This window comes from Toxorhynchites rutilus, chromosome 2, assembly GCF_029784135.1.
Source record: "Toxorhynchites rutilus septentrionalis strain SRP chromosome 2, ASM2978413v1, whole genome shotgun sequence".
NCBI lineage: Eukaryota > Metazoa > Arthropoda > Insecta > Diptera > Culicidae > Toxorhynchites > Toxorhynchites rutilus.
The window spans coordinates 98802099-98827234 of NC_073745.1; the positions used below are offsets into that span (position 1 = coordinate 98802099).

Here is a 25136-nt window from a genome sequence, read left to right on the forward strand (position 1 = left end):
CAATTGAAAAATCTCAACCCCTATCCTAACGGAAATATCCACTTCTGATTGGTCGAAATTGACGACACATGCGGCGGTTCCCTAACAGAGACATCAAAACCAAGCTGCCTAGGGGAAATCGGCATTTCAAATACATGAAAATAGGGGGAGCTTTTGCTCCCGCCGAGATGTGTTCCCAAACAGAGACATCAAGACCAAGCTGCCTGATGGAAATCGGCATTGCAAATACATGAAAGTCGGGGGCATTTTTATATTGCAAGTAAGAAGAGTGATACGAATAAATCTAGCAAATAAAATTTAAATTTGGAACTTTAATGTTGGTTGCTTCGTGAAACTCCATATCAATGTCCGATCGTGTATTGTGAAAAATTTAGCACAAGGGTAGGTGTAAAATTGTATACGATAGCCGTTGTGTTAACCCTTTCCCGTACAACATAGAGTTTCACTACATATAGTATGAGGTGTACATATAGTATTAGGTATTGTTAGTCCAATTAAAATTCGCATTGGGTTGAATAAACAATCAGAAAGTAAAAATTATAAAAGAAAATTACCTTTCCAATTTCAAATTTATTTTCGCTATATTATAGTAACATGTTTTTACTGATAAGAAAAATTGATAATTGTGTTCGGTATTAATAATTATCTTATATTACATTGGTGATTTTTTTTCTTTATTTCATCAATACATATCACAAGATGCATCTCGTCTAGGATTATAGAGGCGGTTCTCATCATATCTCGTTCCACTTCGGTATCCTTTATCTGATACGCACCATCCAACGACTGTTTATCATCCTTCTGTCATCATCACCCATTAAACACTGGTGGAATGAACAAATACCCAACAACCAAACAAAACGGCCCTTTTCAGGTCCACCTAATCATTATCAAAAAGTTTAACGATGTAATTATCCAAAATCAACAGATAATCTAACGGAATCCTACGTCAATTATGCGGTCGTGTCTCGGACACAACCCTCCTGTGACTTTTTTTCACCAACTACAAAAGAGTGTTTTTCATTTTAATAGAATATTAATTAGATACGGAAAAATTAATTTTCATTCATAATTTTAGTTTTAAAAACTTGTTCATTCCACCTGAAAAACAAAAAAAAATCTCATTGCTAACGAAATCGAGTGTTATTCGAAAACATTTCAAACGTTTCTTACGTTCGGTAGGCATTAAACTCTAAGAAGTACCCAAATTGGCAAGATTTGATAGAGTTTATCTTTCAGCTCTTTACAGTAGTGTTTACAAAGAAAGACTGTTCTCTGAAGTTGGCCTAGTGTACGAAATAAAGTATAATCGATCGGTTAAAAATTCATAATAAAAGAAATAATGTTAATGAATTAATGTTATAAGTTAGTATTAATTTATTTGGAAAAAAATATATTTATCTTGTGTTAGTGAGAATTTATAGATTTTTTTTTGTAATATCCGGTATCCGGCCGGATAGTAGGTCCTTAGGCTAAGGTACTCCTTAGCTCATGAGCTGAATGTTTTGCCATGAAACAACAAATATTAAGCCTCCACAAACAAAGAGAAATTAAAATATAAATAAATGTTTGAAAACAGAAAAAGTATTGTGCACAATTTATTATAAAAAAAATATCGCCTACATTATTTCACATAAATTACACATAAAGGTAAAATTCGAATCGTTAGTAAATAACATTTTTGTTGATTAAAATCTACACTAGTAGAATATCCTTTATAAACCGCAGTCTTCAATTCTGTATCGTAATTACTTATCATATAGGCAACAAAAACTTCAATATGAGAAGAGTTAAAATTATATCACAAGTTACAACGTATTTTTTTACTGGAGATAACTTTTCAATTAGTTCTTAGAGCAATATAAATTATCTGTACATCCAAACTAACGTCAAAATCATAACTTGGTTTCGTGGCGCACCATTCCGTTCTTGGCACCATACATTCGCAACCGCATTGGTCTGCTGTTGTAAGACATTGGTCCACCAGCAGCAGCACACCCACCAGCCGCACTGTCAACGCCATTGATCAAATCCAGACTATGGACCTGCTTTGCACTGTTTGACGTCATCAGGTTATTCCCGTAACCGTTGACCATGTGCAGATTTTGGGGGGTTGCGTTTAGTGTTTGTCTCGAATTGGCTACTGAAACCACCGCGGATCCACCTCCATTGGGTAACAGCGTGGCATTTGGGGAACTGCTTTGACCATAGTGGACGTTCGCTGAGGTTTTATTTAAATTGTGTAGCTTTTGTGCCGCACCAAGGTTCGAGTTGGGTGTGGCATTCTTCAGCCGCTGTTGAGAATTGTTGGAAACATTCGAGTGATGCTCCGATTCGTTGTCATCCCCACTGTCCACATCGCCATCGCTGCTGTTAGTGCTTGCGATGAAGTGTTCATTTTTTATCACCTTCCGGCCCTTGTTCCGTCGATAATATTTGAACTCGCGGGGTAGCGTGTAGGAGCGGGGCAAAGAAACCTGCGAATGTTGGAGGAATGATTAAGGAATCGATTTTTGGAGTTGTTGTCCTGATGTTATTTACCTGACTGTCAATGTCCGATGGAACACGATGTAGGTTGTTTCCATCGTCAACGGCACTATTGTCTAGGTTCTCGTCACCGCTACTCACCACCGACTGATTGCGTTCAGCTTCCTGGAGTCTGTGAATGTTGTATTTAATTTGTATAATATGTTTCAATTAATTGAATAATAAGGTGTCGTGCACAAATTACGTAACGCTAAAAATGCGATTTTTGGACCACCTTCCCCCCTCCCCCCACCATGTAACAAAAAGTAGCGCAAGACAAACCCCCTCTCCATCTTATGTTACGTAACGCAAATCTTTACATATAGTCAAAGTCGTTCGTTCAACATAAAAAATATATATCTGACCAGGTCGGAATCATATGCTCTTACGGAAGTTCCTTATATGCAATTAATGATATGGGAAGAACTTTCGACAAGCTCATAGAATTTTGAACAAAAATAATCGAAAAATTAATGCTGGCATCAGTTGGGATTGGTGCTTTCAACCCATCTGGCGTTGAGCTGAGAGGAACATGGACTGATATGAATTGATGTTAATTTACACTACTCCTTGGTTCAATGCAGTTATTCCTGTCGTTACATTTCGCTACTTGCAAAAGGCCCTGGGATGTCCATACGAGATGAGCAAACCACTCGGCTTAAGGCAGTATTCTAGTTTAGAAATTTGAAAAAAATAATTTTTACCTGTATATTTCTGTTCTATTATTTACCGAGTTAGAGCCATTTTAGTGATGTGGTATCTAACCTGGTACAGCCATAACAATGAACTTCAAGCGCATTTTTCTCGAAACTAGTTTTTTCAAACTGGCGTGCACGATATCTCAAGTTCTACTGAACCGATACATGTGGAATTTATATAAATACAATATGCATGCATCTCTCTATCGCATGATATTTTTAAAACTTTACCTTGTTTAAAAAATCGGGAAACATGGGACAAAACGTTGTAAACCGTATTTTGTTTTTCGAACGGCTGCCATTTTGTCAAAAAAGATGTTTTTGACTTGTCCGAGGTTCGTGCGATAGCGGCATCTTCACTGATTTAGAATCTGTTCGATTTTTTCGTTTCAGATAACTATAAGGGCTGGAATCGAGTACACAGCACAAAACTCGAAAAAACGTCCGAAATTCGTATCTCTACACTAGAATACCATCTTAATATTGTACTAATTCAGCTTCATCCAGTTTATAGTTTGCGAATTTTATAGTTCTGCTTTGAGGGAATATCCGTCGATTGCTAATTCCACACATCGGCTAACGATTCCCCTACATACTTAAAATATTTCGTTTCCAGTTGAGATCCCTCATGATCATGAGCAAGTATTGAACCTACTAACTTCCGGGGAAGAGGAGGCATCCAACGTTCAACGATTGAAAAACTGCGTCATGGAGCATTTGTGGTATTGGCGTTTTTGATCAAGATTCAATTAATTAAAATTATCAATCGAAAATACCTGACCTTTTTTAAACGGGTTCTCGTCTGGTCCTCCATCCACATTATTTATGATCACTGGTTTGATTATTCATTGAAGATGAATAATCTCGAATTCAGGCAGCTTCATTCTAAATAAATTAATTTATTTCAATTTCTATTTTCTATTCTAGCTTTAGTCGTCCAACCATTTGATGGTTCAGCAGATGGTCCTAAAACCTATTGTTTTGTTCTCTCCCAGTTCAGTAGCTTCTACATTTTCAGCACCTATGTAGATATCTTCAGATGCTTTTCTTAATCTCCAAAGTCTGGTCCAGGAACATCAGATTTGATGTATTATTCTTAGCATATAATACTCAATAAATTGTGATAGTGTTATGGTGTCCGAATTAATCTGAGTGAATTCAGGTGTTTCAGTTTGTTTTGTTCAATTCAACAATCAATAGCAAAATGTTGTTCAAAAAACAGTAAAATAGGATTTTGGTCGTAGTTGAATCTCTCTAGGTAATGTTTAACGACGGATTCCAGTGAGAGCGGGCGTAAATATTCAGCATTCTCAATGGTTCGAGCTTCATTATTTTTAATACAACTGAGATTTAATCCCTTCTTTTCACATTTGAAATTGAAATTACGCACTCCTGTATGTTCTATCTTCTCTTCTCTATCTACTCAGGTTTTTTTACGCGGTTTTTTTATGCAATTAACGCGGTTTTTTTAAGCGGTACCCGCGTAAAAGAAAACCAGCAATATCACATCTCCCCCTCAGCTTACATTTTTCTCTTATGTTCCCTCAGAGCATATTACGGTTATTAGTGCTTGTAACGGAGCTTAGCGCTTATGAAGGAAATTAGAGCCGCACCTTATCACCATTCTTACGTGTATTTTAGGTGTTGGATAACGGGGCGTTCTCCTGGCGGTACAACGGGACGGGGTATTTACGGGCAGCTATTCGTGAATGTCTTTCCCTATCTACTTAGCTCTGGAGGGTCCAACAGTGGTACTGCACGTGCATCGGCAGTAGAGTGTACAAACCACAAGGGGATCTTCTAGCAACATCAGATGTCCTCATTCGTGAGGAAAACCGAACTATAGCTACCAGTAACCAACGAAATTGCAGGAAAAAACTATGGGTTTTCGGAAGCGAGTAACACTCAACTTTTCACTTCCGTTCTACGTAAGGATAGTCCCATTTGATATCTATCATTAGGTGACATGGTTTTTTTTACGCGGATTTTCCAATTAACGCGGTTTTTTTACGCGGATTTTCGAATTAACGCGAATTTTTACGAGGTACGTATTCCCCGCGTAGAAAAAACCTGGGTGTATATAAATAAAAATGCAAGGCTCAAATGTGTTACTAAGCGCGAAACTTGAAGACGGAATCGTCCGATTTGAGCCATCTTTATTTTGATGTATTCGTCTCTGTCCGTAGTTCAATGTTATGGAGAGAAAAATCGAAAAATTCTCGGAAAACTCTGAATTGATTTCCCATATGTTTTAAAATTACATCATGATAAGCGTTGTTAGTGCATTCGATGTTTGCGCTTACGGAATTGATCTTTGGTTGAAGGTGGAAATGGATTTTCAGGCATTCCTATTTATATGAATAAAAAAGGAAGGCCAAATGTGTTGCTAATCGCAAAATCCGAAGAGGGGAACGTCCCTTTTGAGCCGTCTTCGTTTTGTTGTATTTGTTGTATTCTGCACATAGAACAATGTTATGATGAGAAGCAATTTGTTCTAAAGAATTCATATCAAAACAATAAGTTCGCCGTGTCAGCTAGTTTTGGAATAAAAATGGAATTTTGTAACGTAACGATCACGGCTAACCATCCCATCCCACCACGTTACTGCCATGTCACGGAGAAAAACAGGTATTTTTGTCACTTGTGTTTGATGGTGAAAGCTATCCACGCGGAATGAAGTGAGTTTAATTTCATATTTATTTAGCTTTTTGTCAACATTTTGAATCTAGTCTTGTGCTGTTTACGAAACAAAAGATAAACAAACAGTAATTTACCCTCTTGGTGACATTTTTAGACGAAATTCTGACGTATCCAGAGGACGTAAATTTGTTTATTTGGACTCGGACGATTATTATGGTTGGTTATGTATAATATTGGTTTGTTGAGTATTGAGTTTGAGTTGAGTTGAGTTGAGTTTTGAGTATTGAATAATAACCGTGAAGTTTTTCCAACGTTGTAGCAGGTAGCAGGGTAGCAGGTTTTTGTAATTCAAACATTCGTATGATAGTTATAACGGACGATAGTTGTAAAGAATAAGGCCATTATTTTTTTCATTTTTACGTAATAAACATTTTCAACGATATTGTTTTGAAGACATGCTTTTTTTCAATCATTGCAAAGCATTCACAAGATACTGTTTTGAAATTATTTTTTCATAATTTTGATATCCGTCTAAAGAAAATCTCTATCACTTTCTGCTTTTAGAAAATTACTTGAAATCCATCAGATGTTTTATATGAAGATGATGTTTCTGACAGATGCTGTTAATCAGTTTCTGTTTAAATAATTAAATCAAACCTCGTGTCCCGTATATCAAATTACACGAGAATAGAAAGAATACAGGGTTGGAATTCAGAACCCCATATGAGAGTAGCTCAGATTATACTGATCGTGAGGTGGATAAATTCGGGTTTTCTAGGAGCCCGAATAGTTGACATTGAAATACCGAATCATCGAGATATAATCGCAAACTTGTCATTCTGAAACATACGTTTAATTAAATGGAATATTATCTCATACACTTATTAATTTTACCTACATAATGTTTAAACGTCCGAGATTATGCAACCGACTTAACGTTTAAATGCCCGAAATTATGCAACTGACATGCCTTTTATAGACGGGAATGAACTCTTTCACTTCACGGAGTTTATTTTTACATGCAACTGTCCGTGACAATGATGATAGACACAAAAAGATTAAGTGACGTGAAAGCGTACGTGGCAGTGATGTTTGTGATCAGGCCCGTAATTTGTGCACGACGCCTAAGATCTCGAACGATCAATATTGATAAAGGTTATGAATGGTCCATTTAGGCCGCACTCACCTTAAATTAGCCGCCTCCCTTGCCACCCAATCATAATATATTCGCGAGTTTTCCAAATAGTGTGGCGCCAGCAGAATCTCCGGCGTTTTGGCCCTTTGCATTTGTCGTTTGGTATTGTTAAGATTATTGATGGCCGAAGCGGGAACGGCACCGGAAGCATTGTTACTGGAATTATTGTTCCCACTACTGCTGCCCGTATTGGTTGCACTTGGATTGTTAGACATTGTTGGCGTTGCTCGACTGTCCAGTTTACTCCGAGGCGGGGGAATCACATTGTACGGGAACGGCAAATTCTCGGTACCTGCATTCTCGATACTGCTGTATGTCCCCGAAATCTGCCGCGGATGACTAGCTTCCATGTACAACCGGCTGTGGTTGTCATAGAGCACCGCCCGGTTCGATGTCGCTATCTCCGTTGTTCGGGGGCTAATGGAAGGCGGCCGGTTGTTGTTAGCCGCAGCGTCCGCATATAGATTAACAAAGTTCCCTCGGTAATTCTCGAAGGGATTTCTTGGCACATTGTTTGGCAGTATTTTTGACCGCGGGTGGACTTGCCTCGTGAGCGAGTTGCTTTCCGTGGCGGATATTTGAGACGATATTGGGGACATATTTCTATTGTTGACAGAAGCTTGTTGTGTTTCGGCGTTCTTCATGTTCACCAACGTTGAGATGTTTATACCGTTTAGCCCAAAGCTGTTGTAGATTGGATCATAGTTGGAGTTGAATTTGTTTAAATTATTTACATCGTCTAAATTCGCTGCCAGCAGCAGATTGAGATCATTGAATGATTTTTCAACAGTAATCTCTGCCATGTCGGGGCTCGAAGGTCTCCATTCCATGGGGTCAATATCGATATGCTTTTTCACGCGAGGAATCGGCTGTCTCGGTAAGGTGGCTTTCCCATCATCACCAGAGCTAAGCGTTCCCGTTCCAGGGCCTCCCAATTTACCCTGTTTAATCTCTTCCTCAATTATTTTCAACTCAGCCAACTGCTTCTGTTTCTTCTCTTGCAACTTTTGCTGAATGTTTACCCTCGAACCGACGCTGCTTCCCTCATTTTCGCTGGATCCTCCCGTGTGCGATCTTGGTAATGGTCTTCGCCAAAATGGTATTGCCATTGGCCCGATTGCTGCCGCTTGATCTGTTCCACCGGTTTGAATCGCCAGAGCAGGTGGGGGCACAAATGTTGTCGGTTTCTTCTTTTTTCGTTTGGTGGCAGCATTCACCGGGTTCGAAAAGCGACAATTGAACACCCCTGGAATGGCGTGCGGATATTTTTGCGCACCACAGCCTCCATAGGCTTTACCAATCTCTAGATGCTCCGAGCTTTCCAGACAACGACAGGCTTCATTACAGTGTCCACATTTATTCTCAACCTCTTCACACGGTGCTCGTCCTCCGGCTTCGTAACCGAGCCGTCGCACGTGAAAGTAGCGATAATACACAACCATGAAGAATAAACCCACGGCAAAGCTACTTAACACTGAGATAGGTACGGTATACCATCCCTCTGGGCGACTATGCCAGATGCCAACCATCCAGAGACACACTAGCAAACAATTCTCCATAAACATAACCACGTAGAAGGTGAGCTGGAATGGGAAAGTGGGTTCGAAATTCGATTTGATCGTGTATTTCAAAACACCTACCATCTTTTGTCGATGCCGCACTTCCTGCAGATTGATATATGCGAAAATATACACGAACGCGATCAAACCGCCCAGCATCACCTTTTTCAGCCGGGATATTCGTTCTCCATGGAAGACGTTCTTTGGTGAGATAAGCCACAGAAACATGGAAAACCAGTGTAAAACTGTTTGAGGAAAAAATAAATAAAAAATCTCAAATGTTTCATTCATCAATTGAGGCTTCTTGATCTTACTTATCACGAGGAAAACCCAGTGACTATACACTGATGCGTAGACGGTCAGTGATATCACCCTCGATATCACGGTACCCAGACGCCAGAGAAACTGGAAGATCACTCCCAACCAGGTCAGCACCAGTCGGTGTACGTTTTGCAGGCGGACATTCTTGCTGAAACTGGCCAAAGCCCAGCACACACTGAACAGCGAGAGCGTCGCCGAAACCATATTGAGATCGCGAAAAGTTTTCTGCTGCTGCTCTGCGAGATTTGCCTGTTGTACCAGCGCCGTGCTGGACAGATGATGCCCGCTGGCCAAAGCCCTGAGCTTCAGTGCGCTGAGATGATTCTCGTGCTGAAGGTTGACAAGCACATATAGCTGCAGTAGCAGCATTGGAGCTGCTTCGCAGAAGGCGTGCACCAACCGTAACATACATAGATCGCGTACCTCGTGTTTTACATGGCGCAGATCCACTGGCACAAAAAGTTTGGCATATCGCCAAAGAACGCCTAGTTGGGTGGCGTGTAGCGCTAGGACAACGTAGCGGCTGTATTTGGCGGTTTTTGTCAATTTCTCTACAGGCACCTGTTTCTTTCGTTTCTCTAAACTATTTTCCGGACTATCCGGCGGTGGCCCGGCAGTTGCCGTTGAAGAACTTCTCAGCTTCCGTTTGTTCAGGTACCATCGTACGGAAACGACCTGCGAGTAGGTAGGGAAAAAAATTGCATTCAATTGCTATCAATTCCATGAGTACCGAAAACAACCAACCTGCGAGATGATGAGGGAGAAACTGACGATAACGATAACAGCGGTAAAGTAAGCGAACTTCTGTCGCTCGTATAGTGCGTAACCGAGCACGATGTCGAACACTACGTCGCAAAAGTAGCCGGCCAGCGAGATCACATTGAACAGGACATCACAGAGTGGTAGGAATTCGGCCATCCTTCGAATGTGTAATTTTCTAATTCATGCCTAGCGCAATAGCACCTCGATACCTGAGAAAGAGAATTTTATTATTACGTTGAGATTTTAAAAATTAAATTATAGTAGAAGACTATAAGTAAGTAAAAAAGGTTACCCAGACTCGATTATCCGGGATTCGATTATCCGGAATTTTAGACTCGATTATCCGAAGTATTTTAAAGGGTGTGTCACATCAAATTGCATCACGGAAAAAACGCTGTAGAAATTTAATTTTTAGGAATTATATCTTCAGCTTTCGCTTATAATCAGATAAGAGTGTATAGATCACGTTGGCCATGCTTCACTGTTAATTTTTCGTAAATTTGGAAAAATGTCGTCGAACAAAAAAGAGCGTCGTGAATTAATCCTGTGCACTCATTTCGAGAATCCGGAGTTGTCACATCGGGACATCGGTAAGATGCTGGGAATCGTCCAAAAAAACGATACTTCGAGAACCTAACCATCGACCGGAAGGTGAAGAACGGCAAAAATGGATGCTCCGTCAGTGAAAAAGATCACAAGCGTGTAGTTAAGCAGTTTAAACGTGATCCGAGAAGTTCGGTCCGGGATGTCGCCAATAAGCTGAGTTTGTCAAGTTCATTCGTCCAGCGGACCAAGCAGCGGGAGGGCCTGCGTACATACAAGGTTCAGAAGGCTCCTAACCGCGACGAAAGGCAAAACATGGTGGGGAAGACGCGAGCCCGGAAGCTGTACACCGAAATGCTGACGAATCCGCATTGCCTGGTAATGGACGACGAAACCTACGTCAAAGCGGACTTTCGTCAGCTGCCGGGCCTGTTGTTCTTCTCCGCAGAGGACACATTCAGCGTTCCGGAGAAGATTCGAAGCAGAAACTATCCAAGTTTGCCAAAAAGTACATGGTGTGGCAAGCGATCTGCTCTTGCGGAAAGCAGAGCGCCCCCTTCGTGATGACCGGCACGGTAAACGGGCAGGTTTACCTTAAGGAGTGCCTACAGAAGCGCTTACTACCACTATTGAAGCAGCACGAGGGCCCGACCATCTTCTGGCCGGATCTCGCTTCGTGCCACTATTCAAAGGACGTGTTGGAGTGGTACGAAGCCAACGGGGTCACATTCGTGCCAAAGGAAATGAACCCGCCCAACGCGCCGGAGCTTCGCCCAATAGAGAAATATTGGGCGATTATGAAGCAGGCCCTCCGGAAGAACCCAAAAGTTGTCAAATCGGAGGCGGACTTCAAGAGAAAATGGATTTCTGTTCAAAAAAAAACTACAACCTGACGTTGTACAGAACCTTATGGATGGGGTAAAGAGGAAGGTGCGAGCATACGGGCTTGGGCTCGAAGTATGAATAAAAAGAAAATGCCAAAAGTTGTTTAATAGTTTTTATTTTACTGTCTAAAATTTTCAAAAGGATCGGTCTATTGGGCGAATTTCTACAGCGTTTTTTCCGTCATGCAATTTGATTTGACACACCCTTTATTTTTGTTTTCGGAAATTTTGAATAATTTGTATAATTCCATATTGAATAGCTAATATGGGTATCGAATGACAGGGCTTGACTAGTAGATGCAGTTATTTATGAAAAATGTAAATCCAAGATGGCGGCCACTACGAAATAGCGAATTATATATTTTATCAGAACCCCATCAATATGGGTATCAAATGAAAGGGCTTGACTAGTAGAAAACAGTTATTTATGAAAAATGCAAATCCAAGATGGCGGCCACCACAAAATAGCGGATTACATATTCTCTCAGAACCCCATCAAAATGGTTATCAAATGAAAGGGCTTGACTAGTAGAAGATAGTAATTTATGAAAAATGTAAAACCAAAATAGACGCCACCACAAGATAGTGCCATATATATTTTTTCACAACCCCATCAATATGGGTATTGAATGAAAGGGCTTGACTGGTAGAATACAGTAGATCATGATGAATCAAAATCCAAGATGACCGCAGTTCCCAAATAAACTATTACTTTTTAATGGTTCCATTCAGCTTGCCCTTTTTGTATGTATGTTTGAGTGTTTTGTAGGGTTGTCCCACATTAATAGAAAATTGACCCTGATTCTGTTGAATGATTGATCTGAAATTTGGAACATACATTTAATTCTACTGTCATTATAAAACTGCGTATTCCATGATCTTGAAAAATTCAATTTGGCCGCCGCTAAAAAATGGCTGAATGGCTTGAATTAGAGAATACACTACACTAAGAACAACATAAATTCGAAAAGGTCGCCGCAACAAATTGGTCGACTATGTATTTTTTGCAATCCCCTCAATATTGGTATCAAATGAAATGAATTGACTAATAGAATACAGTATATCATTAAAATATTCCGAAGAAAGTTAGGTTAGGGTTCAAAGAAAAACAATTTTTTGAATGGTTTTGGTTTGAATGGAAATGGAGAATTATACTAATGATACAGATAATTAGCTAAAAATTAGAAAATAAAATGAGTTAAAAAAATTTTTAAGTTAAACGGTTCAATGTACTAAAAGCTAGGAAATAATTAGACAAGTAGCAGTTAGTAGTTATCACATCCGTTCCTTCATTTATCTAGGGCAAGGATGAGACTAAAATAAAATCGTGGGGTATGTGATGAAACAACTGACTGTGGATAATGGAAATCCAACGTCTATTTCTTACCTAATTTTCTTCGGAATATTTTGATAATGTACTGTATTCTATTAGTCAAATCATTTCATTTGATACCGATATTCAGGGGATTGCAAAAAATACATAGTCGACCATTTAGTGGTGGCGACCTTTTTGAATTTATGTTGTTTATTATGTTTCGTGTTCTCCAAGTCAAATCATGCAGCCATTTTTTAACGACGGCAAAATTGAATTTTTCACGATCATGGAATACGCAGTTTTGTAATGACAGTAGAATTAAATGTATGCTCCAAATTTCAGATCAATCAGTCAACAGAAAAGTGGGACAACCCTACAAACATTCAAACATACATAGAAACAGGTCAAGCTGAATGAAACCATTTAAAAAGTAATTAGTTGTTTGGGAACTGCGGCCATCTTGGAATTGTATTTTTCATTATCTGCTATGTTCTACTAGTCGAGAACTTTCTTTTGATATCCATATTGATGAGATTTTGAAAAGATTATATATGGCACCATTTTATGGTGACGGCCATTTTGGATTTGCATTTTTCATAAATAACTGTGTTCTACTAGTCAATCCCTTTGATTTGATATACATATTGATGGGGTTCTGAAAAATGTGTAATCCGCCATTTTGTAGCGGCCGCCATCTTGGATTTACATTTTTCATAAATAACAACACCTGGTTGACGTCTTTAGAGAACCCCTATTGAACTGACAGGAGCCAACATATCGAGTATCCCACTGACATTTTCCCTTTGTTTTCACATGAATTGGGTATCCCACTGACAGTTTTGCTTGAGATTTTGCAAATGATCCTAGCACCAATCATAGCACCCGGCTGGGTTTCAACGAGATTTGCACAGTTGTTCTCACAAATAAACCGAGTAAAAACAGTGTTTATGTATAAATATCACTTTCACGGTGACACACTGTAGATACAGATATAGATTTTACAAATCAATCGGCTCGAAGATTAGTGATCTTGAGTTATCTATTGTAAATAAGGATGCGAAATTCGTGGTACGTGATCATTCTCTGATTACAGATACTTATTTTAAAGTTATATTGCAGATGTTGACAGTATGGCGGTTGAGGCTAAACTTCTTATTTACCATTCTCCAAACAGTTCTCGAACTGTAAAATACAGTGATTCAAATTCGAATTTGACACCACCATGCAGATTATATTGGCGATCTAGCGCAAAACGCAAACGATCGGTGAGACATCCGGATTTTGTTTTTGAACTAATTTTTTTTAGATGATAATTTAACCTAAAACTCAAAAACAAATCTCGTATATTTTACTTCCGGGCTTTCTCACATGCAGGAACCATGTATTTTTCTACTTGTTTTTCATTGTGCTCTCGAATTTCTTTCTTTGATTCAACCATTGTCAATATTTATACAGTTTTCATTACTGAAAGAGTTAAGAGAATAACATGTCATATATAAAATTGCGCAGAATTAAATTTCTTCCAAACTCATCGCAGTCAAATAATCGTTTATGATTATAACATTGTAATTGTACGGTAGAAGACTCGAAGGGGGTTTCCAACTCTTTATAGCAAACGCTGGTTTAATATGCTGTTAGCTTTTAGCTAGAAAACAATATATTTAGTTTAAGTTTTAACAAAATATTGAATTAACCTACAAATTTGGTAAACTGATAGCGATTGAAGTTGTGAGTAGTCGGATTCTACGCTGCAGTAAAGGGTGTGTCACATCAAATTACATCACGGAAAAAACGCTGTAGAAATTCGCCCAGTAGACCGATCCTTTTGAAAATTTTAGACAGTAAAATAAAAACTATTAAACAACTTTTGGCATTTTCTTTTTATTCATACTTCGAGCCCAAGCCCGTATGCTCGCACCTTCCTCTTTACCCCGTCCATAAGGTTCTGTACAACGTCAGGTTGTAGTTTTTTCCGATTTGACAACTTTTGGGTTCTTCCGGAGGGCCTGCTTCATAATCGCCCAATATTTCTCTATGGGGCGAAGCTCCGGCGCGTTGGGCGGGTTCATTTCTTTTGGCACGAAGGTGACCCCGTTGGCTTCGTACCACTCCAACACGTCCTTTGAATAGTGGCACGAAGCGAGATCCGGCCAGAAGATGGTCGGGCCCTCGTTCTGCTTCAATAGTGGTAGTAAGCGCTTCTGTAGGCACTCCTTAAGGTAAACCTGCCCGTTTACCGTGCCGGTCATCCCGAAGGGGGCGCTCCGCTTTCCGCAAGAGCAGATCGCTTGCCACACCATGTACTTTTTGGCAAACTTGGATAGTTTCTGCTTGCGAATCTCCTCCGGAACGCTGAATTTGTCCTCTGCGGAGAAGAACAACAGGCCCGGCAGCTGACGAAAGTCCGCTTTGACGTAGGTTTCGTCGTCCATTACCAGGCAATGCGGCTTCGTCAGCATTTCGGTGTATAGCTTCCGGGTTCACGTCTTTCCCACCATGTTTTGCCTTTCGTCGCGGTTAGGAGCCTTCTGAACCTTGTATGTACGCAGGCCCTCCCGCTGCTTGGTCCGATGGACGAATGAACTTGACAAATTCAGCTTATTGGCGACATCCCGGACCGAACTTCTCGGATCACGTCTAAACTGCTTAACTACGCGCTTGTGATCTTTTTCACTGACGGAGCATCCATTTTTGCCGTTCTTCACCTTCCGGTTGATGGTTAGGTTCTCGAAGTATCGTTTTAGTACTCTGCTGACCGTGGATTGGACGATTCCCAGCATCTTACCGATGTCCCGATGTGACAACTCCGGATTCTCGAAATGAGTGCACAGGATTAATTCACGACGCTCTTTTTCGTTCGACGACATTTTTCCAAATTTACGAAAAATTAACAGTGAAGCATGGCCAACGTGATCTATACACTCTTATCTGATTATAAACGAAAGCTGAAGATATAATTCCTAAAAATAAAATTTCTACAGCGTTTTTTCCGTGATGCAATTTGATGTGACACACCCTTTACACATTTAAAACACACGCAATAATATTTGTCTTGCATGAAACGTGCCGTGTCGGTTACGCTACGTGCCTGATAATATAATATTACCTTCAGTCTATTTTGACTCACTCGTTATTTTGTTTCGTGCGATCCTTCCAAAGGAGTATTCATTCATTGAACGTTGTTTTCCACTCTTTCTGTCATGTTCGCTCTCAGTCCCGATTGTAGATGGTCGGGGAGTGAAAAATGAATCATCGTGCAATCTCACGATTGCTTGCTGCATTCTTTTCGCCATGATTATTCCAAGCAGATACAAGAGTGATTTATAATTATGTGTGAAGAAATGAGCGAATGAACTTTTCCATACATGATGGTAACCCTGATCGTCACTTGAATTAAACTGACGAGCACAGGAATGGGGTCAAAATTCCATCAAGCAGAACTGCGTGTGAAAATCTCTTACATTTATCAAAAACAGAGATCTTCACGTTTAAGTTAATCGAATGTTTTTCTGTAATCAATGGAAACCGAATAAAGGAACTCATATATTTCGTTGACCAGATACAGAATGCTGCGAAACGCGATGTTGTGCTCTACACAATATTTCCCAGCAAGGGATGCTGTATGTTACAGTTCGGGAGCCGAGTCTATCTTTCTCAGTAGTTGGTTCAGGATAACATAGAGGCCACCGGTACCAAACAGTGAATTTTTTTATGGATACATTGGCAGTTCTCGAACTACCTATGGCTGCTCATCACACTAACCGCCAAAATTATTTTTTTACGTTGAATACCAGAAATGAGCTACGTCGCTGAACACATTAGAGAGCTCGAGTTTTGATATTCAAATTTAATGTTCGACTGTTCGTCTATCCTTGGTGAAATGACAACACGAACTGATTCTTTACTCTGACATATAGTCGGTGTTAAGTTAGAGTTGCAAAATTAAAAATAAGAGCTATTTCTTACATTATGTTAAGCATTTCGTAAGTTACATTCCACATTTATCAAATTTGGAAAATCACGCGAGCAGCTGCAATAACTTATCGGAACTGTTTTGAATGCTCAACGAAAAACCGCTTATAGCACCAAACTTCAAGTTAGTTTTTCTCGAAATCATTAAAATGTCACATGACTTAACACCGACCATATGTAATGGATCACACCAGAACTGTCAGGAATAGAAGTCAAGTCCAAAAATCACCCTGTACGAGTACCCAAATAAGAAACGATACAAATACACGATCATATGCGAAGCAATAATACAAATGTTAATCGCCTAAAGAAAAAAATGTTCAATGTATGAAAACACTCAAAAATACTATTTTTAATCGCCTTGTTTGGAACGCATTTTATTTTTACCATACAGTTTCACGTTGAGACACTGTTTTGCGCTTGCATTTTTCCAAACACAGAAGATCTTATGCACGAGGCTGAAATGTAAACATCGAGTGTTGCGTACAGACGAGCAATTGAAGCACCAAAAAGAGCTATGAAATTGGCGTGAAACCAATTGTAAAAATTACATGAAGCTGTTATTAACACGTTGACCCAGTTTTTAGATTATTCATGATTTGATACTGGTGCCGAAGTGCGTAATTTACTGTGAAGTTGATGTCGGCGCCTGGCAGTATTTTGTTTCTGTGAAAGCAGTAGTATAGCGTATGCAAATCGGTTGGTCTTATTAGGAATCACGCAAATACAGTTCATTGAATCGATCTGTTTCGGTATTGATGACCAGAAATTTATATTTGTTGCTCTTTTCCAATCGCAGGCAACGAAAGAAAACAGATTAAAATCTCTGTATGCATGACCAGCCATTGTCATCCATGGAATGACTTAAACCGAGGCGCTGAGCTACAAGCGACGAACTTCGTTTCGCACGTAAATTCGTTTGCATATTTTTCTACTAAAAACGAACGTCTGAATGGTAACGAGAGCGAACTATTGTTACTCACATGTATCACATATTGAATGTAAATTTCTGCTTTTACGAAGCAGGGAAACGAAATAAAGAAAAGAAAAAGTTTGTGTGGGAAACTGAATGCTCGTAAATACATGCGGCAAGATGCAACCATCAGTCGTGTCAAATTTGTCGTATTGGAATACATCTTACACATATATTTATGTACTAGTGTGTTTGATGGGATCATTGGAATTTTAATTGATTTTCATATTTCTGCACGACTAGATAAAGCTGCTGACAAATCGAAACCGGCAAAGAGTGATATTGAATTATTTTATTGGTACTAACCTTTCGAGAATTTGTAACAGATGAATAGCGATGCAGTCATCGCATCATCGAAGACGTTCTATTTGAACACAATTCCTGAATCATAGCGTTGAAAACAAATATCAACAATAATTCAACGAATTCTGCTTCGAAAAATGTGCACAATACTCCTGAACGACACTGTATCAATAAATATCGCTGCACTAGTTTGTACCGTACTCTTCTCTGTAACTACATTCTGTACACACAACACATGCTGTTCAAACAAAGAACCGCTAAATTTCGTCAATATGCTTCACATTGGTTCGAATCCACTTTAATTAATAACTAACCATCATTTCACGATAAACAATTAAAGCAGTCACCACACAATTGATCGGCGACAGTGCGCCCGGTCAATGCTACTGGTCACTTACGGGGAGAAATGCGAATTTCCTTCCCTCATCTCATCGTAACGAAATATTTTCCTCAGCCCCTCTCGCGCACGATCCACAGCAATAGTAAAACATATCAATACCTCGCCAAATACGTGCTAAACCCTCAAGCGGACCGAACAGAATAACAACACACCGGGATCGTCATCGGCAGCAGCATGAGAGCATAGAGGATTGGGCGAAGGAATTCCAACAATTTCACATAAACAAACGGATGCTCTTTCACACACGCTATCACTGCTACTCCGGACCCCAATAAGACTTGTGTTGGTTCCGTTCTCTTTACTCCACAATCTACGGCTCCGTCTGTGTGTGTTGTTGCTGCTCGAATCCAGCGATCCTTCAAAAATTCAGCCAATTTTTCGTCGTTTTCTACCTTTAACCATGCTTATTTTTTCGCGGAAATTAGCACAAAACTATTCTTGTGTTTTTCCCTGAACGCGAAACATATTTTGAATCCGGAAATATACACTTTACACACCAATCGAAGACTTTTTACTGCCAGGCAACATCTGGCTCATTCCATCCGTGCGCAACTACTACACGGACAGGTATTGGCATAAGAAAGTTCAACCTGAGGATCGTGGCAAGAAGTGTTGCATAGATCAGTCGATTAACTTGCGCATGTTTTGTTGCATGTCAATCGCGTTCAACATCGATCAAAGCAATGTATGGATGATCAAGTTCAAATGATTGTTTATTTTTGTGTTGTTTCACTCACTTCGACTTTGGATGTAATTACTGACTAAACACGGTATGATGATTCACGGGAGAGCTCCTATTGAACTTTCTCATTTAAATATAAATGAGAATAGTTCTAGATAATTCCACCAAGAAATGTAGTAGCACACAGACTCAGGAAAAGAAAATAATTATTTTTTATCATCCTTATTCTCATTTACGGCCGTATCCGTATATTGATTCGTCGGATACGATACGTCGTCAAAGAAAAAGCTATCCTCATTTACGGCCGTATTTCTGTGTACTAGATTTGTTTGGTAAACTGTTTTATCGACATCCTTGACAGATGTTTTTCACTACCAATGTTGTTTTGATTTGGGATTCGCAGTCTTCGTGTGAAATATTGTGAAATGTGGATTAAATTTGGAGGATAAGGACAATTTTGCTCTATTTGAAGGTATCTTTTATTTAATATATGCGCTCGCAGGCGGTCAACGTTTTACTTCCTCATGGAGAAATATACTAACAGATTAACAGGCTGAAAAAAGTTACGCTGGAGACCAGCTGACTATTCTGAAATCGTTCCGGTCACTTCCGACGACAAACGTGTTCGCATGTTCGGATCGCCCAACCGTGATATACCGCTCTAACCACAAGCTGGTTTCCTCAAATGAAGGAAGTAAATCTTATGTGCTCACTTAATGTCGAAGTTTATCAGGACAGTTTGGCTCTTGCACCCAACATTCGATTATTCTTGGTACAATTGATGAGATTCAAAAGTTGCACTTCGAACGGTAGCGATCTTCAGGACTCGAGTGGCCTGACTCCTTCGAGACAAAGCGCGTCTTCTCTGACGACAAATGTAACTTCCTTGAGCAAGATGGGTCTGCTTAAGCCAAGAGCTGATCCATGATGTAAATGATGTAAATCCAGAGACCCAATGTAGGATGAATGGAGCCCTCACTCGAGTTAGTGAAAAGGAAAACAAGGGCGCCTGCTATTCCCTCGTTGAGTTCAACAGTCAGTTGTTTTTGAACAGGCAACTTCATTTTGGTTGGATATTTAATACGATCTATCACGCTGCTGCAGTACAAGCAAATGGAAGGTAGTTTTGAGGAGATCGCTCGCGACTAACAACTAAATTGGATGACAGCAGTAGAAATGTTAGATAACGATGCCTTCCTTGGGGCGGATAGCAGCCAAAATCTATTTGTTTACCTAAAAGATGGGTAAGTAGGGTTTCCGTAGCTCGGTTTATCATACGAACAATTTTTCTATTTATTTGAAGGGCCGCAACAACGGACGACGAACAACAGCAAATGCCAGAGGTAGCTCAATTCCATCTCGGTGATATGGTGAATGTATTCTGCCACGGTTCACTCGTAATGCGAAACATTGGTGAGTGAACGACGGCGACAACGGGTTGTGTGCTATTTGGCATGGCTATAGGTCTGGTCACACAAATACCACCAGATTCTTATGAATTGTGAATTTCTTCGAAAGTTACAGGAAAAATTTACTGACACAATCAAATCTGTTGGCAAGATTATTTTTCTTCTTTTTTGGCTTTGAGAGCCTTAAAACTTTTCAGTTCATTCGCCTCTAATGTTGGCAAGATTGAGTATTTGTATTGGCGTAGTTTTCACACCGAAATGAAAACGGTACGTTGCGAGGGATTTATTGATGGAGACCTTGTGGAAAGTTTTCTGGATTTAAGTCGGGGAAAAACGTACAAAGCTGCATTGGGATTGCAGATCGACGTGATTGGAACTAAGAAGGAAGCGGCCGTAGATTAACCCAGATATTTGTAGATTGTAGAAAGCAGAAAGTAGACCAAAATATAGAAAACATAACACGAAGAAATCAGAATGTCTAGTGTTGATCATTATTGTTGAATCGGTTGTTTTCTTGCACAAATGCTGGAAATCGAGAAGTTACATATTTTTCCTAAAAAAAAAAAAATTATAAAGAAAACAACTCATTAAATAATCTATTCAGCTGGACGAACAATAGATCGAGCTAAGCTCATGAATTTTAGCACTATTCGCGAAACTAAATTTTATATTTGTGTGATAATAAAGAAACTCCAGTTTACTACAAAATTCGTACAACATCTCATTAGTTCGATTCGAATAGTCATGCACGGTCGGTCTCTCAAAACTATTTAAGAGTTTTATCGAAACTTTATTACTTTTGGAATAGCATATTTGCATCGGACCTGGCACTATCAAGTGTCAAATCACCTTCTGGATGTCGACACTGCGAATGAATAAATAGGTTAATTGACTTTGAACTTCTCCGAATGCGATCATATTTCTTATTCTTATTAGACAGCTTCTTCCGCTCGAGCTGATCCTACAGTGCGATGTCTCCTCCTCAAGCGAACATATTATGTCATCACCATCGTGGCCTCCACCACTGAGCAGACCTGAAAAACTATTTGCGCCTGCAGATGACAACAGAGAAACCACATTAGAATGACCAGCTGTACCTGTTCCTGCTGTTTGTGCAACTGAAGCTGGCGGTGGTTTCCTATTGAAGCCTGTGTGCATTGAAATGGGCGTTCTCTCGTAATATGTAGGAATTGATTCGTAGAATTCGATGCTTTCTAAGAACTTCTAGCGCTCATGGGACCACCACGTTTCTCTTGATACAATTTTTGCGTGACGGAGGGTAGTTGCTCCTGCAGACGGCTTTGCAGAGAAATATGTACCATTAGGATATTTGGCAGTTTGACTAAGAACCAAAAGACTTCGCTGAATGTTTAGACAAATCGATTGTACGAATTGCTGCACGGCTGCATTTGGTTCACCGTTGTTAATCACAGCGGCAGCAATTCGACTGTTCTGATCACAAAGCACCTTGCGTTGCTCCTGCAGTTTTTCTACGGAGCAAAGCGTTCTGCATTATGGATTGGGTATAGAACTGAAGCTCACGTTGGGATGGATAGTGCGGCTGTTGGGTTGATTGTTGCTGTTGTTGCATTTGTGGTGGATCAGTTGCATTCTCAACGTTGTTTTTCATGAGCAATCGGCGCAAAATATTGGTCTGTTAGTTTTTGTGCTGAAAATTTGCATTAAAAATTGTTGCTGAGCAATCATATTACTGTTGACTTAATTTTGTGCTAGCATGACGACTAATCGAAAGATACCTCAATCAACGCCGTATCTTCATCGAATCCACAAAGTTTGATTGTGTCCAGGCGAGAGGTAGACCTGCCGAAACCCATTCTGACTCTTCCTCTTTTGCTGTATCTTGTTGTCATTGTTCATCTGCACTTATGTAGATTTTCACGGTAACATGTTGGTTCCGGTTGCTGAACTCGTAATTGCGACAGAACCTTGCTGCAAAATTTGACACAATAGGGTCATCTGCTGCTACAGGACGGCGGTTGCAGAGCAGGGATTTTCTCAATGCCAACAATGACTGGTCCATAGCGAATAGAGCGGACACACTGGTTGCATGTCCGATAGTATGATAGCCGGCAATCTGTAATTTAGAACAGCCAGATCTTATTCCTCTAGCGGAAGATTATCTGCGTTCAACCATTTATAAAAATTATATTATTGAGAGTACAAATCTTCCGGACATGTTTTAAGAAATCTCACCTGCTTTATACTTCGTTTTTATTAAGCCGCACAAATCAAAACTACAAACTCGAACTCGAACGTTCAGATAACTCTGTATCATAAATTAAACACGTTCGATACGTAAGCACCTCCTGATTGTCAACGATGTCGATAATGTAGTACACCAATAACTTGATCTAGTACGACTGTAAATTGAAAATACGACGAATGGCTCGTACGAAAACAAGGATGGGATTTGCGTACGTATCCTATTCGTTCGAAAACTATGATAAGGGTGTATATTTGTACAACAATCCCATTTAAGAGGTTACCACATTTAACAAGAACCAAACAGAGAAAAAATATTCAAAAATTAAAATAGTTACAAGCTGAAGAAATGAAGGGGTTAAAAAAAACTTGTGCTAAGGCGTACAATGGTTATTTGAAACAAAACAAATTGAACAGATCCTGAATCAGTAAAGCTGCCGCTATGGTATGAATATCGTACAAGTCAAAAAATATTTTTTACAAAATGGTGGCCGTTTCAAAAAAAAGAATTCTCGCGTAACTTTTGAAAAGGTCCTATGTAACAAATGTAAACAAATCGAGTTAATGGATGCACGCTATTAGTTTTCAATCATTGAATGTATTACAAAAACAATCGTTCACGTATCTATCTTCTTCATCTTTTTATCGCCGATACAAAAAATACCCAATGTACAGATTCGGATTTTAAGCGCCCGGTTGTTACTTCGGACGCTTCTTTCCTTCGACGCCCGAAACGTCCGAAGTAACAAAGCAGTCAAAACAATACGAAGTCGTACTTCGGTCGTTTCGAGGTTTTGTTTCTTACAGATGTTGTTCAGGGGTTAGACATCAATTGAATATAGGCTACCCAAAATCAAAATCAATATGGCGTCATTTGTTTATCAACATATCATTTACGAGGATTGAAATCGAAAAATGCGCTGCTTTATTCTAACTGCATGAGCGATTTTCATATTCCTGTTTCACATGGAGGTGTTCACATTTAACATGGAGTTTAAAGTTAGCCACTATTCGACTATATAACCGCACCGAGTTGTACACAACAGTAATTGATTGAACCAAAATGTCAGTAAACCGCAGCAATATTGGGTACACTGGCAATATGAGGGATTTGACGTTTTAGTCGTACCCCTGGTGTTGTTACCGATTTCAGTGCAATTCGACGAGTGATAACAACAATAATCTGCCTTTAGAATGAAATGCTGTTATTTGGATTATTGTTTAGTAGTTAGTTTCAAATTCTTATCGTGCAACGTAATATGTCCAATGTGCAAATGCGGGTAGTCAAAACGTCCAATGTAACATTTTTCGCTCCTAGTCTTCAACTTTAATCTCAAATTACGGACAACAGTTATGATTGGTTTTTCAGAGTTATTCTTGACTGCTAGTGGTGAAAGTAGCGATTAAGATCGAAAGCATTTAAGACAATTCGCGAAATAATGTTTGGGACTTCGTTTTTCTCGAGTTGACGAAAATGTTACATTGGACCTTTTCAAAAGTTACGCGAGAATTATAAGATGGGAAGGTTTATATAAACATGTTTATAATTACATAAGTTCATTCAAATATTAATATTGCTCTTCTTTAACTATTCAGTGCAATTTTATCAAAATTGAAAGAGAAATTAAAAAAGGAATTTTTTTTTCAATATTTTTTTGAGATGGTTATTAAAAATCCATTATTACTTTTGCTTCATTATTTACCCCCTATTATTTGTTAATTTTTCCTGCTTTTCGTTCTTTGACCTATCATTTTGACAATTCAATTTAAGAGGTTTAAAATTCCGACAAGATAAAAATTTGGTGTGAAAGAGTGGAAAATTAAGTGGCAAATTTTCTAAGCTTTATAATTAAAGTTTTTCGGTACTATTCAATTTCTGAGTTTGTTTGAATGACCGATTGAAGTTAATCCATAGAAGAATAAGATTTCATTTATTTGATGTGTCGTATTTTGAAATCGACTCAATGGTTGAAAAGTTATGACGTTTTGGAAGAAATCTTACTTAATCAGCAAAAGGCCCCAGTGGCATATGTTGTACACAAAAGTCATCTCCATTCACATGAATTTTATTTTTTTTTCAATTCTTAACATTCAAACTTATTTCAAGGATCAACATATCATATCTTTCTATTAATCTGCAAACATGCCTAGTAGTAGCTTAAAAAAACCAAACTCATAAACGACAAAAAGAGTCTTCGATTATATATTTTTATATATTTTTTTTACAGTTTTACAGTACACATTCGATTATTGGCGCTTTTTTAGTTGGAGTGCTTTTTAATTGGCGGTTTGCTAGTTGGAGTACGCGCCAATCAAAAAGCAGTCACCCGTCATAATTGTATGTCAGTTTTACTCTGTTGTTTTAATGACATTTTTATTGAAGGATCTTTAAATGTTACACTTAGATTGTCGTCAAAAGGGGTAGTTTTGTTCTTTATAGCAAGTTATTAGTCGTATTTTTTTATTTTTATGTTAGGGTGACCATTTCCATTTTAGAGTGGTCCAAAAAATCCATTTTTTCGTATTTTTGCCAAAAATGACTTTAAAAAAAAAACTTTTGAGCCACTGTACCAACTCAGATGTACGACATATTAAATTAAAGCCAATTAGCTGGTCTTTTTTGGAAAAATACAGCAGTTGCAGAAAATTTGATTTATGTTTTGTCTCGGGACCAAAGGCGCTATATTTTTTTATATATTTTTTGGAAAGCTGAGAATTTTTCACATAGCAT

At 39.0% G+C, this 25136-nt stretch overlaps 1 protein-coding gene across 1 annotated transcript; it reads right to left on the reverse strand.

Moving 5' to 3' along the window:
* Positions 1-753: 753 nt before the first annotated feature.
* Positions 754-18658, reverse strand: LOC129770799 (uncharacterized). Its single transcript, XM_055773887.1, has 7 exons — positions 17695-18658; positions 9684-9910; positions 8933-9614; positions 8700-8863; positions 7051-8642; positions 2542-2659; positions 754-2477 (listed from the first exon to the last, which is right to left on the reverse strand). Exons 2-7 carry the CDS (start codon positions 9855-9857, stop codon positions 1896-1898), a joined length of 3312 nt encoding a protein of 1103 aa, XP_055629862.1. The 5' UTR covers positions 9858-9910; positions 17695-18658; the 3' UTR covers positions 754-1895.
* Positions 18659-25136: the final 6478 nt, after the last annotated feature.